The sequence below is a fragment of the Dermacentor variabilis genome, unplaced genomic scaffold, assembly GCF_050947875.1.
Source record: "Dermacentor variabilis isolate Ectoservices unplaced genomic scaffold, ASM5094787v1 scaffold_12, whole genome shotgun sequence".
Classification (NCBI taxonomy): domain Eukaryota; kingdom Metazoa; phylum Arthropoda; class Arachnida; order Ixodida; family Ixodidae; genus Dermacentor; species Dermacentor variabilis.
Genome location: NW_027460280.1, coordinates 60393263 through 60408367, shown reverse-complemented (window position 1 = coordinate 60408367; position 15105 = coordinate 60393263). Strand labels below are relative to the sequence as shown.

Sequence of the window (15105 nt, the reverse complement as noted above, 5' to 3'; positions counted from 1 at the left end):
TGTAATGTAGGACTGATACAGGCTTACATGTCACTGAAAGTTTGCATGCTGTGAGTGAACAGCGTCATTAAAATGAGGACACTGATAAAGCGTGATGCCAAGTTTAATGTCTGAAATGTCTATAGTACAGAAAACATATTACAACTGTAGGTAAAGTTGTTTTTGGATAATATTTCATGTTCAATACTGCGGGAACACCTGACCAGAGCTCTCCAATTGTCCTACTCTTTTGTCAACTGAACCCATGCTATACCTGTAAATTTTGCACTCTTGACACTCCACCTAATTCTCTGCTGTCCTTATTCATCTCTCCTAACTATAAGTTGCATACATAGCATCTGTTCGTTTCAGGCGTGCTAATGTAGCAATATTGTGTTCATGCACTTATGGGGGGACGTGGCTTTCGTATAGCGAAAAATGACCAAAAAATTGATTTTTTGAAAAGCACATATTCCGTTTCTATAACTCTTTTTTTTTTTTATCTGATTCCGAAATATAAATGCTGAAAACCGCGTTGAAGTGCTCAAAAAAATTTTTGTAGCAGCCAATGTGACGAAAAAATTCCGCGGAAATCGAGAAAAAACAGCATTTTTCAAGCCATGATATCTCTGCAACTGCGCAACCGAGCACTGCTATTTTGTCCGCGTTGGAAAGCGTATTTCTCCATCTTTAAATTTGCCGCGCCAGCCACCTGCTTCATTCAGAAGCAAGCGCACAAAAGCAAATAATTCAAGGCCGTTCCGAGGCCTCCGATTGGCCATGCCCGTCACGTGGCCAATTGGAGCTTTGCCATTGGTCTCGTTGGCGGTGTGCGTCTTCTGCTACCGTGCCGCTGAGCGCAGGCCGCGCCTCTCGGCACCTGATGTTCGTCTGTACGTGCGGTGTATAGTTTCAGAAGCTCACATCTGATATCACCCATGACTTGTGCGTCTGACAATTGCCTCGCATTGTTCATGAGCACGTACGGAGCATAGTTTCGTCAGCGGACTCCACAATTGATAAGCGCCTCTTCGCATCTCGGCTTGCCAGGATCGCCAGTACTTGCGTAATGTAGCTGACTTGTGTTGTGATATGCGCCTGCCTGTGTACATATCGCCTCGCTGTCAGTGTGTGAGGAGCATAGTTTCGGAAGCTGACTTGTGTTGTGACATGCGCCTCTGGACATATCTGCTTGCTGTCAGTGCGTGGGGAGCATAGTTTCGGTATCTGGTTTGTGTTTTGATACGCTACTCTGGGCATATCAGCTCGACGCATTCATCAGTGCTTGCGGAACGTAGCTGACTTGTATTGTGATATGCGCATCTGGACATATCTGCTCGCTGTCAGTGCGTGGGGAGCATAGTTTCGGAATCTGGTTTGTGTTGTGATACGCTAGTCTGGACATATCAGCTCGATGCATTCATCAGTGCTTGTGGTGCGTAGTTTCGGAAGTTTACTGGTGGCCATGGGTCGGCGACCATTGAAGTACAAGACGGCTCATGCTTACGGCACTCGTAAGCGAAAATCGCCGGCGGTGAAAAAGACTGCTTCAAGGTCGCGTGGCAGTACTGTGCAGCATATCGCAGAAGTCACAGACGCGCAGCCGAGGACTCCACATGCCGGCAGGATGCGTACGATGCCGATGATGCCATTCAGGAGCTGCCGCTGAGCACTTCACACGCGGGCGGAATACCTACTTGTGTCGACGATGTTGAGGACTCGCTCTCTGGCACTTACGCGGGCAAAACATCTCGTGCAAACAGCGGCACTGTTGCGCATGTCGTGCCGTGTTCCGCATTGTCGGATGCATCCAGCGATCATCGTTTCGGCACTTCACATGATGTTGCTACACTATCTACAAGTAAAGGGTGGCACCATTAAGGCGTGCTTGGAGCCGTGTTTTGTATCGTAGCATCCTGGGAGGTCGCCGCGAAAGTGCAAGCAAAACTAAGTTTGGTGTCAGCGACCGCGCAGAAAATATAACTGACAGGTGAAGGCGAGGTGCTTGCCAGTACGGAACAAGCGGAGGAGTTTCTCATGGTTCAAATGACCGTCCTGAACACGCTTCTCGGCAAATCTTAGTGCCAGCAGTGCTCCTGACCAGGACTTTCAGTTCAGCTGGGAACAAGACGGATTAGCAGCGCAAATGATACTGACATGCGCGTTTTGCGGCGCTGTCACGTAGGGCTGGTCATCATCACGAAAGGAACATCGCAAAATTTTTTATGTGAATATGAGAGCTGTACAGGCTGTTAAAGTACTGGCAAAGGGACAACAGCCTTGACCGATTTCTCGTCAATAATGAATGTCTGCCATAGAGGGTTGCGTCATAAAACATTTCAGAAACATCTCAAGGCTGAGTTCAGACCTCCCAGTGAGACAGCTGCTGCCAGTATTTGTTCTGATGCTGTGGTGGCAGTGCACAATGTTTACAGGGAGATGGACCCTACCTTTAATAACAACATAACAGTGATTTATGATGGGACATGGTTAACACGTGGCCATACATCCCACATAGGTGTCGGCACTGTAGTAGAATTTTTCACAGGACTGGTGCTCGACTGTGTAATCCTATCAAACCGATGCCATGGTTTCACGCTTGGCCCTAAAGAAGGGGATGAAGGCTATGATGATTGGAAAGCATCACACGTCTGCCAAAAGAACACAGATGTGAGCTCTGTCAGAATGGAGGTTGAAGCAGCATTGACTTTTAGGGAGTGGATAAAAGATAAAAACGCATCATTGGTTGCAACAGAGACAGCTGTCCATGAGGCAGTCTGCAAATACAATGCTGGGGCCCACCCTGCATATGCTGAGTATTGTGCAACACTTGGACTGCAACCGGGACAACATGCTCCTCGCAGAGCAGCGGAAAAGGATGTCTTGCGGAAAAAAAAAGTCAAGCAAGGCTCATCAAACCAAAGACAGGGCATTCAAGAAGCCGCGCACTGAAAAGGACACAGAAGACTACAACCCCGGTGCCTTTTGATAATGTTCTAAAAATGACTTTTCTTGCTTACTGCTTTACTTGTAACACTTATTTCTTCATGACCACTAGATCTATTTCAGTTCCATTTTTTTCCCTGTATTCCTGGATGTACTGTCCAAGGCATAACACTCTTGCTTCTGCAGTTTGACTTTACTACAAATAATGATTCAGCTATTTGCTCAAAGCCTAAACGCCTGTGGTGCAGTCACCTCTTAAATTAGAACTAAAAAAATGCATTGCAAATAGAAAAATCTGAGAATGTCACATCAACCATTCATCTTAGAATGCACAGTGCTTTGCACAAGTGTTCTTTCATATTTTTTAAGTGATTCAGCCTTGGAACAAGGCCAGAAGGAGAAAAATATTATACATAAAAAGGTTCTAAAGATATCTTTATGAAATTACAGTAGTATCAAAGAAATGTTGCTGATAAGTCTGCCAATTTTCATAAACATCCACAAAGAAATAAAGTTGTTATCGAACGCCACGTCCCCTTTTAAGAGCCCTTGCTATTTTACGGTAAACAATGCACCCCAAGAAAAGAGCACGTCTTTAGTGCTGAAAATCCACCACGGTGCCTCAGTAGCTATGTCATTCTGCTGCTGAGCATGAGGTTTAAGTGCTGAATAAGTAATATTTCTTTTATTTGTGGTATCATTGTAATAGTTACAATAGGTTACCTTAGTAAATGTGACTAACTACTGTGACATAGTGGCCATGGCATTCCACTTCCAATCGTAATGTGGTGCATTCTAATTGTGGACTAATTGGCCACATTCCTGTGGGAATGGAGTAAAAAATTTCTGTGTAGCGGGATGCCATGCATATCTAAGAACCTCTAGTGGTCAAAATTGATGTTGTTGATGTTCGCCTCGATGTCAGTGAGGAAAACTTCGAAGATGTTGTGAAGTCACATTACAGTAGACAGTGCAGTGACGCTAATTGCAAAGGGTTTAACTGTTTATTAAGATGAATAGGCAAGCGATAGAATGGAAACTATTTACACGGGCATCAAACTAAAAGTTAGAATTTTGGTCTTCTTTCTCATAGCCGAATCTCCACCGAATCCCCATCCAACGGCCCTGCACGTACCTAAAAGCATTCCCAATACACTCCCCGCCCCATCGTTCGTCCAATCACACTGCGGTGCGTGCAGTGTGTATACAATGCGGCTCCAGGGTGACACTATCCGGAGTTCCAATACGTCAAGGCCGTTGCCACAAATCCTTTGCAGTGCAACGAGTCTCTTGTCTCACAAACTCGCAAGACACACTCCCCCGAAGAAAGCACTTCCACGCCCCACTGGGGCATCTGGTCTGTTTGCAGAATGTCTTGGCATGGTGCGGTTCAGCAGCGAGGGGTTGACTTCAAAGCCACGGCACTGCTTCTGCGAACCGACCAGCGGAAGCCCGACTCACAGTCTACTCGCTTACGCGCCCTTTGTAAACCACGGCTCCCCCACCCCCGATGGCTATAACTCTCTGCCGCCGTCTTGGTGTCGAACCACGCGTCTCTTCTGGCCACTCCGCGTGACCCTTATGTGCAGCTGCCCGCACAATCAACGCTGAACTCCACTGCCACCTACCCCCTTCCTACTTAGGTGTAGCGCCCATGCATGAACCTGTGATCCAGTGAGTGTTACACAAACATCCATAAGATTTTAATTCCATGTACCGTAACATCTATCATCATCATCAGCCTGGTTACGCCCACTGCAGGGCAAGGGCCTCTCCCATACTTCTCCAACTACCCCGGTCTTGTACTAATTGTGGCCATGTTGTCCCTGCAAACTTCTTAATCTCATCCGCCCACCTAACTTTCTGCCGCCCTCTGCTACGCTTCCCTTCCCTTGGAATCCATTCCGTAACATCTATGTGCAGCTTCAAAGGAAAGAAAGGATGTGGTCATGATTTTCCAGGTGTAATGGTGAAGCTTTAAGGCCAATACATATTTAGTTTCTGTATCTTAAAGGGGTCCGAAACACTTTTTGAACATAGTAAGAAAATGTTGCCAATCTGTAGAAGAGGCTCCTAAAAAAATGCTAGCCTAATATTATTGCATTGCATGCAGCAGGGAATGTATAATCTCATGTCTAAAACTCCAGAAGTTTGCTTGCTCTGGCTTCCACAGTGTCGTCATATAGCGTCATCACAAACAGCTGGACCGATCAACAGCTATTGGCTGATTTCATGATGGCGAGAACATTCTCATTTATACTATAATTGCTAATCTTAAGTTAAATGACGCGTGTGCCTGCAATCTCAAAAAGACAGAAAAATCATTTCATCTTTGCACTACCAGTCTACACACGACAGTTTCACGTAGCTGCGTTTGCTTTCGTGCCGTGCGAGATAGTGGTGTATGACAGAGTATTCTACCATATACAGTGGAACCCCGGTTATACGTCCCCTGGTTTTGCGACGACCCGGGTTTTACGACGGATTAGCGCAGTCCCGGCGAAGTCCCCATAGAAGCAATGCATTAAAAACCCTGGTTATCCGATCCAATTTTACGCCTGACCTGTGTTATACAATGACCCTTGCAAAGCGTGGGACGGAACGGTGGATGAAAGAAAAGTGCCGCATGTCTCTTTTCTCGCTCCGTCTCTCCGCTTGCGGAGCACTTGACACCGCTCGACCGGTTCGCTCCGGCGCAACTTCCTTCCGTGCCTCGTCTCATCGTTCGTTTCTCTCTCCCCCACCAGCAGCCGCCCATGACACTCGCTGTGCTGAAATTGTGCCTTTTTTTCTCCACAATCACTTTCTCCCTCTCTTCTCGGCAGCGTCGCCTCTCGTTGCGTTGGGAAAGCGTTTTTCTCCTTCCAATTTCCCAGCAGCAGATCGCCGACAAGGTAGCGCGGAGAGGCCTAGGTTTATCGCACACGTTCTTCGTAGTAATCCTAGCAACCAGCGTACAGTTGAGGTTTTGAACTGTGTGGAGCAACGCGACGCATGATGTCCCGAAGGTAGACAGTTCTGTCGCTCGGCGATAAGCTGAATATTATAGAGGAAGCGGAAAAGCGGCATGGAGCCACGAAAGCCAGCATTGCCCGAGACCTTAAGATACCCGAATCTTTGCTTAAGACGATCCTGGCAAACAAAGCGGTGATATTGCAGAATGCCAACAAGTTCAGGCTCAAGCGGACAGCGGCAAAAGGACAGCATGAGAAGTTAGAAAAAGTTCTCAAGTGGCTGCATCAAGCACGGAGCTCTGAGATCAGCATTGACGACGCCATTCCAAAAGAAAAGGCGGACCTTGTGGCATTGTGTCTGGGCATCAACGACTTTCAGACATCGAACGGGTGGCTGGATCGCTTTAAAAAAACGAAACAGGATTGTGCAAAGCTGCTCTTGCGGAGAAAGCACTTCCATGGATGTTTCGATGGTGAATGAGTGGATGGAGTCGCTGCCGGAGATGATTGCTGCTTACAAGCCCTGCGACGTTTTCAACGCCGATGAGAGTGGCATTTTTTACCATATGCAGCCCAAGCAAACCCTTGCGTTTAAGGGTGACAGCTGTCATGGTGGCAAGTGTAGTAAAGAGCGTGTGACGGCACTATTCTGTGCTAATGAGGATGGTTCCTAGAGGCTGCCCATGCTTGTTGTTGGAAAGTTTGCAAAGCCATGATGCTTCAAGAACTTGGAAGACGTTGCCATGCAGCTACAACTTCAACAAAAAGCTGTGGATGACGTCTTCGCTCTTCAGCAATTTTTTGCAGCAGCTGGATAACAAAATGGGTGCTAAGGTGAGGAAAATATTGCTTTTTGTGGACAACGCACCATGCTGCCCACCCGATATGTCCAGCCTGAGGAACATAAAGGTTGTTTTTTTCCCTGCCCAACTGCACAAACCGGCTGCAGTCGCTGGATGCCGGCATCATTAAGTGCATCAAGCAAGGGTAGCAGAAGCGGTTAGTGCAGCGTCGGCTGGCGGCTATGGAGTGCAGCGAGTCGGAAAAAAAGATCACTGTGCTCGATGCCATGCATCTTATTGCCAGTTTGTGGAACGCAGTGTCGTGAAACACAATCGCTAACTCGTTCAGGCACTGCGGCTTTAAGCGAGAGACTGCCTCCTCTGCTGGGGACGCAACAACCTCGATAGTGCTAGAGGCCGATGCAGGCTTCGCCGACGACGATTTCTAGGGTTTAAACCTCGCCACGACCTTCACCGAGTACGTGGAGGCCGACGACGTCTGCGGCGAGGTGTTGCTGGATGACGGCATTGAGGAGACTTTGCCTAGTGCCGACACCGCTGGGACATCGGACGAGGACAGCGATGACACCACAGATGCCGTGCCTGTGCCTACCACGTTTGCTGAGGTGCTACGGCACATAGACGGCATCCGGAACTTCATCTGTTCACGCGCCACCGCAGAGAACCTCCTTTTGGACGTTGCCCAACTCGAGCGAAAGCTTTTGGTTCACCGATCAAACAAGGTCCAAAAGAAACTTACTGACTTTTTTAAAAGTTTGCGCAGCAGTGGGCATTGCAGTGCTGTAAAGGTTCGTTTGAATAAAGCATGATTGGTACCTGTACTGCAGCATTAATTCTTATAGCATTTACTTTTTGGGTAATTTGGGTTTCCAAGCACTGCAGAGTATATTAGTAGTTTACATTGAAGTTTCTCGTAAATCCGTCGCGCGAAATAAGTAGTATTTCTATAGGCATAATTTATGTTCGGATTTTACGACGCTTTTTCGTGGTCCCAAGAAAGTCCTTTAATCGGGGTTCCACTGTATATGCCTGCAATCTCAAAAAGACAAAAATTTCTTCTTTGCTCTCCGGGTCTACCCACGACAGTTGCAAGTAGCTGCATCTGCTTTCATGGCCTCCGATATAGCGGCGGAGTGCCGCTATCTTGGAGGGGTGCCAGTGACGAATACTTTTGATGTTGGGAGTCAGCTTTTGGGGGGGGGGGGGGGGGCTTTGTCCTCTTGGCTTTTTTCTTGTGTAGCCACCAGCGTGCTAGGGGAGATGTAAAAAGAGAGAAAGCTGTACTTTGGTGTAAGCTGCACTTATACTTCAAGGGTTTGAAGAGATTCAGACATGACACTCTCTATTAGTGAGGCCATTCTACGATTAGTTAAAAAAGTGTTTCAGGGCTCCTTTAATGGAAGTGACTACAGCGTAGTAACAGACAAGGGATGACTAACAGGAGACACAGACTTGCGCTGACTTCCAACTAATGGTTTCAAATAAAAATTTAGTTGGAAATCAACGCTGTGTATGTCTACGTTATTTGTCCATTATGTCTTACTGTGCCATAGCATTACTTTCATTATGGATTACTTACTACATAAATTTTGCATTGTAACAAAATTGCTTTCTTTGACGTAGTATTGCATTATTCAAACATTATAGTGGTCCCAACAGTACTGCATGCATTTTAGACCAAATTATTTAAACTGTAGTGGCACTAGACTCTCCTTAGTAGGAAGTGCAAAGTGGGCAACTCACATGGAACCGCATGGTGCAACATACACGATAACCCTTGGAGTTTATTTGTATAATCTTCGGGAAGTGCCACTGCAAAGGTAACTCTGTCATGGAAGGAGCTTCTTGTTATACTAACTTCATCGCATGATGACAACCGGCAGATGAACCATTTGCTCACGGGCATCACCAAAATTTCGGCACTGTCACCGGTGACGAGCACGGCTTTGTTTCAGTATATATTTTTAAGGGCACTCACATTGGGCTTCTTCGATTTTCAACTTCTGGCTACCCGCGGGCTGCCAGAGCATCTTCGTTTTTCTCTGGTTGCTCTGCCCACCGCGCTACACACTTCCGCCGGGCATTCGTTTTGCTCGGGCTGGACGGTTCTGGCTACCCGCAGGCTGCCAGAACCTGCCAGGACAATTTTGGTCTGACTGCTCTCTGGAAGTTCTCTGGCTAGCAGACGACTAAAAGAGGCGAAGTGTGCTCGCCACCATCTTTGCATGGACTTCACGGATTGCAACGTGGGCACTTGAGGACTTAAATTTACCTCGCTCAGCCAACTTTCTACGGTCATCTTCGGATTTTCTTACTTCTAGCATTATCTTTTTAGGTGCTAACGCTCCGTTCCGCATTGCGAAGCAGGGTGATACGAGCCGTGATGAATCGTTTGAAGCTTTTGTGTGTGTGTGTGTCCCCTAAAGGCTTCGCTGCGGTGATCAGCGCATCGTGCCCTCATGTGTGCATGTTATCTGCATCGTGTTCCACGCAAGTTGTAGACGCTCATTCACACATTGTCGTACATTTTGGGTTCGTCTTTCTCTGGTGGCGTTCCTTTTCACATATCTCGCATATATCTCATTTTTCTGCAGTTAGCGAAGGCTTTGCAGCTAGCCCGTGTTCACTCCGTCTCTCCGTCGTAAGCTTAGGTGGAAGCTCGAAACCAATATGTGTTCAAACTCCAGGCCATTGATCTAAGAATACACTGATTGCACTCGGTACATTAGACACACAAAGATTGGCTTATTGCTCTCATGATCGCGACCAATGTTTTTCGTGTGAAACGCTTTGCTGGTCACAGGCGGCGTGCATTTTAATATGCCAGCCGCGTCCCCAGCTCCTTAGGGTCAAAATGAGAAGCACCATCAGCCACAACAAACTTTCTGAAATCGAAGCCCAAGCAGGTCAGCACAAAATTTTATGCGTATGAGACGTACCCGATAACCTGCTTTTTCATGTCTTGTGATGACACAACGCCAACTCGCCAATGTCACCGATGGGCAACGTGATCGCTGCGAGCAGGGATCCTCGAGCTATCGCTTTCGAGTATACAATCACTTAAGCGCGATTTCGAGTCTTGTCGTCCGCTGCGTCGGAGGCCATCTGTTGCGCTGCGCAAGGTGAGGTTGGCCCAGTGTGCGTCCTGCGCCAAGTCACGCAAAAGTGATTGTATCCTTGAATGCAACTATATATTTTCAAGCTGGCAACACATAAATGGGCCGACTACGCTGGGCGCTGCAGTGCTGGTAGCATGTTTACATTTGGCCAGCTGTACCGGCGTTCGATTTTGCAAACTTTGGGCAGGTTCGGGTTGTTTTGAGATCCCAGCCCGCGTGACTTCCTATCAGAACCGGAACTAGCTGGCTGCCAGCGGGCTGCCAGAACTCTGAAAATCGAAGAGGCCCATTTTCGGAGAGCAAGTCCCATGTTACTATTAGTATTTTAGATCATCTCCACTTCAAAGGAAATGATGGTTGTAGCTAAGTCCATCTCCTGTCCTGATAAATTCGTTATAACAAGGGTTTACTGTAGTCCTTCCTTGTTTACCTTGTTATTTGTATCTTGTTTTGTCAAATAGTTCACTTGCTTGTGACAGCATGCTTGCAAATCTCGGTGTTGAAAATAAGCCTAATGGTAAAGTTTAGTTTTTTATCTACAAAAATGCATTGCTGAAAAATGTTATAGCGTTTGTAGTGGATACAAATTTAGTGCCCGTTTGCATAAAACTTGTTTTGTTGGTCATTTCAATGTTTTTATTTATTGCTTCCCCTTTTTTGTTTTATTTAAGTACATCATGTAAACCTGAGAGTGAGAAAGGGTTTCATTAAACTGAAGTGTCACTACTTCCCTCAAGTGCAGTTTCTTTCATGTTCAAAACTATGCTTTTGACATTTTTTAAACTTTCGGAGAGAAGTTTCGTCAGAAGAAATTTCATCGTGTAGTAGTAATGATGAAGGCTTTCTTTCAGCTTGGAGCTTCCAGTTCAATTTCTCAGTTCAGTTACGTTCAATTTCAGTTCATTCAACTGATTAAGTTTTAGGTGTTAAGTAGAATAGGTTTTGGAATTCTAGGTTTTGTATAATTTTGCTGGTGACTTATCTGATTGTCTTTTGGGTTCACATAATTTATTTGGCAGATTATCTGATTGTTTGTTTTTGTTTTGCCAGACATCCAACGGCTTTATCCGAGCGCTGTTCTTCGCCATTTCAATGGGTGGAGACGCTGACACTATTGGTACCATGGCTGCCAGCATTGCTGGGGCATACTATGGCATCTTCAAAGTGCCAAGAACCATGCAACGCTACTGCCAAGGCGAACAAAAAGCAACAAGCTTAGCCAACAGGCTACTGACGGAACGAAGGCAGCCAAAGTGAAGGACACTTTGCGGCACTTCAGTTAGTGTGTGCTTCAGTCGATACGCCTTTTTATGTTTAATTTTCATTTTCTATCTTTCTTCTTTTTATTGTTCATGCGGTGTGATAGGGTTTTCTTTTACACCCTATGAAAATATTCTTGTCACAGAATATAGTCATTTTTAGGGGCAGATACTTGAGTTAACTCTGTGCATACACTTATGTAAACGCACACTGACATTCCACTGAATCACTATAAAAATACTACAGAAGGCTTTATACTTGCAAAGTCTATTTTACAGAAAACCAATGAGCATTTTGTAAAGAAAATTTATATTTCAATTTCATTGCCTTCATAGCATAAAGAGAAAAGGACCAATGCTGTATTATAGATTAGAGCAGTGCAGTATCATTTTTTCTGAGGATGTCGCAAGACTGGCAACTATATTGTTGCACGGTGCGTTGATAAGTTACTTAGTCCATTTCATAAGTCAGCTTCATTCATGTTTATCTGAATGCCTAAATTCAAGCTAATAATAGCTTTACTATTTGTTCATTATTGTATTTGTGTTTAAAGAGTTTTATTTTTATCTCTTAGATCAAAGTACATTGTCTTTAGAAGTGAGAACTTCGTTTTTGCCATTTCATTAATTTAATTGCTTGGATGCAGGTCAGTCATCAGCAGTGTACTGTGTTCTAAATGCCAAAGAAGAGCATAAATGTATATTTTTTAGGGACGTGTGTTTTAGAGGAACGTGTTTTGTTTTGCAATAAACATATTTCATTCAATGTAATGTCATTCAACAAGTGTTGGTACACTGGGCTCTGTGTTCTCATAGGGCCCAAAGCTTGTGCAACACCAACAGTGTGCTTAGTAGCGGCATAGCCAGGGAGATCGCTTACGAAGTCTGAGACTGCCAATAAACAGACTGTGTGCAATAGTAATGCAGGGTGTCTACCAACCGGGAATTCTCAGGGATTTTAAGCAATCTGGAAAAACTCAGGGAATTTTGGCCTCTATCAAGGAAAATTAGCTGTAATTTTATTGAAAGGGTCGAAAGTTGCGGTGATGCTGGCTCGAGTAACAGACAGCAATCGTAATGAATTGTCTTTGATGACCTGTCGTCGGTTGGAGGAGTTGCCAGTGTACAGTCAATGACCGACTTTCCGGATTCCTGATAATTTGGGCGGCTTCGCGGTACCACAACGTACCCTATAGAGTCAATGTATCAGAATGTCTGAAATTTCGGACGCAAGAACTCTTCGCCGTCTGATTTTCCGGACGTTTTGCTGTGACCACAGGTCCGAAATGGCATTAATCAAAGCCACCACTGCTGCCATTTTGATTACCTCGCCGCTTCAAACCAGCGCTCTCACATGCAGATCCGCTGGCAGCCGTAGCGACAACTGTGGCAACGCTAGGCCTAGCTGCTTCGACGTTCGCTATGAAGCTTCTTGCCGTTGGGTGCTGTGTTTTTTATTGAAAGAATTCGCTGCTGTCAGCCATGGCACGGACTCCACCTTTGCGATCCTCGCGATTGGCTTAGAAGCTTGGAAAGCACGGTGCGTTGCATAATGCTGGTTCCCGAAGGTTTGCTTCACCTCTGTACACAAATGTTACTTGGTGAAGCATGCATAAAAGTATTGCAGTGAAGCATAACAAGCGCGGGAAGGGGCTATTGCCACGGGACACAGTATGTATTCCTTAATTATACATGCGTGTACCCGGTATTTCCTGTCACAGTACGAACACCAATATGCCTAATATGTGTACCCGACAGGCCTTCAGAGCGTTTTCGAATGCCCCTGTGGCCGTTTGAGCCCTCAAGGGCAGTAAATGACATGCATTTATTTTTTTCCAACTGACCGATTTTTCGGACGTTTTCGCGGCCCCTAAGGAGTTCGAAAACTCGGACGTAGACTGCAACTGACCAAGAAAATGCTTCGAATGGTCCGTGGGGCGATTGAGTGGCGAAAGGAGTACGAGAACAGAAAGTACCTATGCATTGAGGAATGAACGGGAAAGGAAGCGTGCTGCCGCCGTTTTGCAGGAGCTTGAGGTCAAAAAACAAAGTGTTGGCCGATGCTGAGATTCAAGTGTCCCTCATCCAAACCAAAATAAACTGTTTAAAGCAGTGAAACACAACACTGGGGCGTCACGAGCGGGCCGAGAGTATATCAGGACAGTTGAGGTTGACTTACGAGCTGTTGAGAGAGAATCTCGATTGTGACAAGTTCGGGCCTCATACCACTGAGCTTGCTATCAGTTGATAGAAATAGCTCATATTCGAAAATATTTGCTTTTGTATGCATCTCCTTTTTTGTTCGTATTTGAGAATGTCTGACTTGATATGCAATTTTTTTTTAAGACATTTTATTTGCTGTGCATTTTACTAACCCCTCCCCTTCTATTCTCTTTTTGAATAACATAAACACTACTCCTTAGTATTCAAATTGGATTAAGTAGTTTTTTTTTTAGTTTTTTTTTTCGTATGCTTACTAGAGGTGACAACATCGGGCGATATGGTTTCAGCTCGTCTTGACATAAAACATAGTTCAGTTCTGCATCACTCAGGGAATTTTTCAAAGGCACTCAGAGAAAACCTGGAAAACTCAGGGAATTTGGAAATGTCAACTTGGTAGACACCCTGTAATGGCAAATGGCAGGTCTACTAGCTTTGTACAATCCAAAGTTCAAATTGCTTGTAGCTATGAGACAAGAGCTGCAGGCCATACACAGCAAAATTAGTCAAAGTGCCTAGCTTGTGCACCGTCAACAAGAGTCATGGATTGGGCAGCACAACACGTATTCAGCAATCACTTAGCATTGACAGCCGCAGCAGCAAGTCGAAATTTGAGAACAGAAAACGAGGGAAACTGATTAAACCAGAGAACAACACAACCTGCTCACAAAATCATGTAAAGCTTCCCAAATGCACTCTGATAGATGGATAATTGCACGGATGGACTGAGCTGTTCTTCGCTTCAGGTGCGCGTGTTCATAATTGTTCTTTGCTTCGGTAATAAGTCACTCCAGCTCTTCTAGAACCAATAGGCCGTGGCCTTTGTGCTTGATTACCTTGAGGGAAAAAAGAGAATATAGTTTAATGCTGACCTGCCTCGTCACCGTGCAGGCCTTTGCATTTGCACCAGTATGGCCCAGACGGCGCACAGAATGTCTGCTGGCATATGAGGACGAGAGCTGCTGACAGACCTGTCTCACGCCAAATTTATCCTCTCCTGTACTATCCTCTCCTGCTGCAGTTCTAGGCGCCTGTAGTTTGAGGACGCTTTGAACCAGTAACTGATACTGAAGTAAACTTGAATCATCACAGTGTAATTATTACACGAAAAAGTGAACTAACATTGCCCTTCGAGAACAAGGTAACACGCACTGAAACATGAACATGTGAAGCTTAAGTGCTGTTTTTTGGGGACTGCAGGAATCCGCTGCTCTTGGTGGTGGTGGTCTCTGAAATGCACGAGGACTAATAGTCCCTTAGCCTGCTTGAGGTAACCAGGTTTTTCTGCACCTCTTGCAGCCTACCATGTTGCCCATCTCTCCTTGGTCATTTCTTTTTTCACTAAAGCCTCTATATATTACACAGTTACCTATACCTTTAGTGACTTCAATCTCATCCCTGCATTTTTTTCACCAATACTTTAAACGTCGCTTGCTGATCTCATCTGCTGAACATGGTTAATGCCTCCATCCATATTGAATCTTGGCACTTAATGAAGGTCGACGTTTAAGGCGGGCCTTGCTGGGTGAATATTTTGACATTCCATTAGAATATGCCAAGTTATTTCTGGGCTTTTTTTGTAGCCCACACATGCCTCCTCCTGTGAGGCGCATTTGCTCTGGTATGTTTCTGCCCTCAGGCAGCCAGCGCGGGCCTCAAATAGCAAGGCACTCCTCTTTGCATCATTGTACAGATTTTTCCCTCCTGGTTTCTTTCTTGCAGTAGTACATGTATTTGTAAATCTTCATGGTCTCTTTTGCTTCTGTCCTTGACATCAAACTTACTGTCTCTGTTTCTCTCACATTTCGCACTTTCAATTGCCCTG

At 45.5% G+C, this 15105-nt stretch overlaps 1 protein-coding gene across 9 annotated transcripts in view; it reads left to right on the top strand.

Annotated features, from left to right (window-relative positions):
- Positions 1-11831, top strand: part of LOC142565818 (ADP-ribosylhydrolase ARH3-like) — a 110154-nt gene extending 98323 nt beyond the window's left edge. For all 9 annotated transcript variants that reach the window (XM_075676363.1, XM_075676362.1, XM_075676356.1 and 6 more), the window contains one exon: positions 10852-11831. In XM_075676363.1, coding sequence (XP_075532478.1) covers positions 10852-11058 — 207 coding nt within the window. In that variant the 3' untranslated portion in view covers positions 11059-11831. The remainder of the gene's footprint in view (positions 1-10851) is intronic.
- The last annotated feature ends 3274 nt before the right edge of the window (positions 11832-15105 follow it).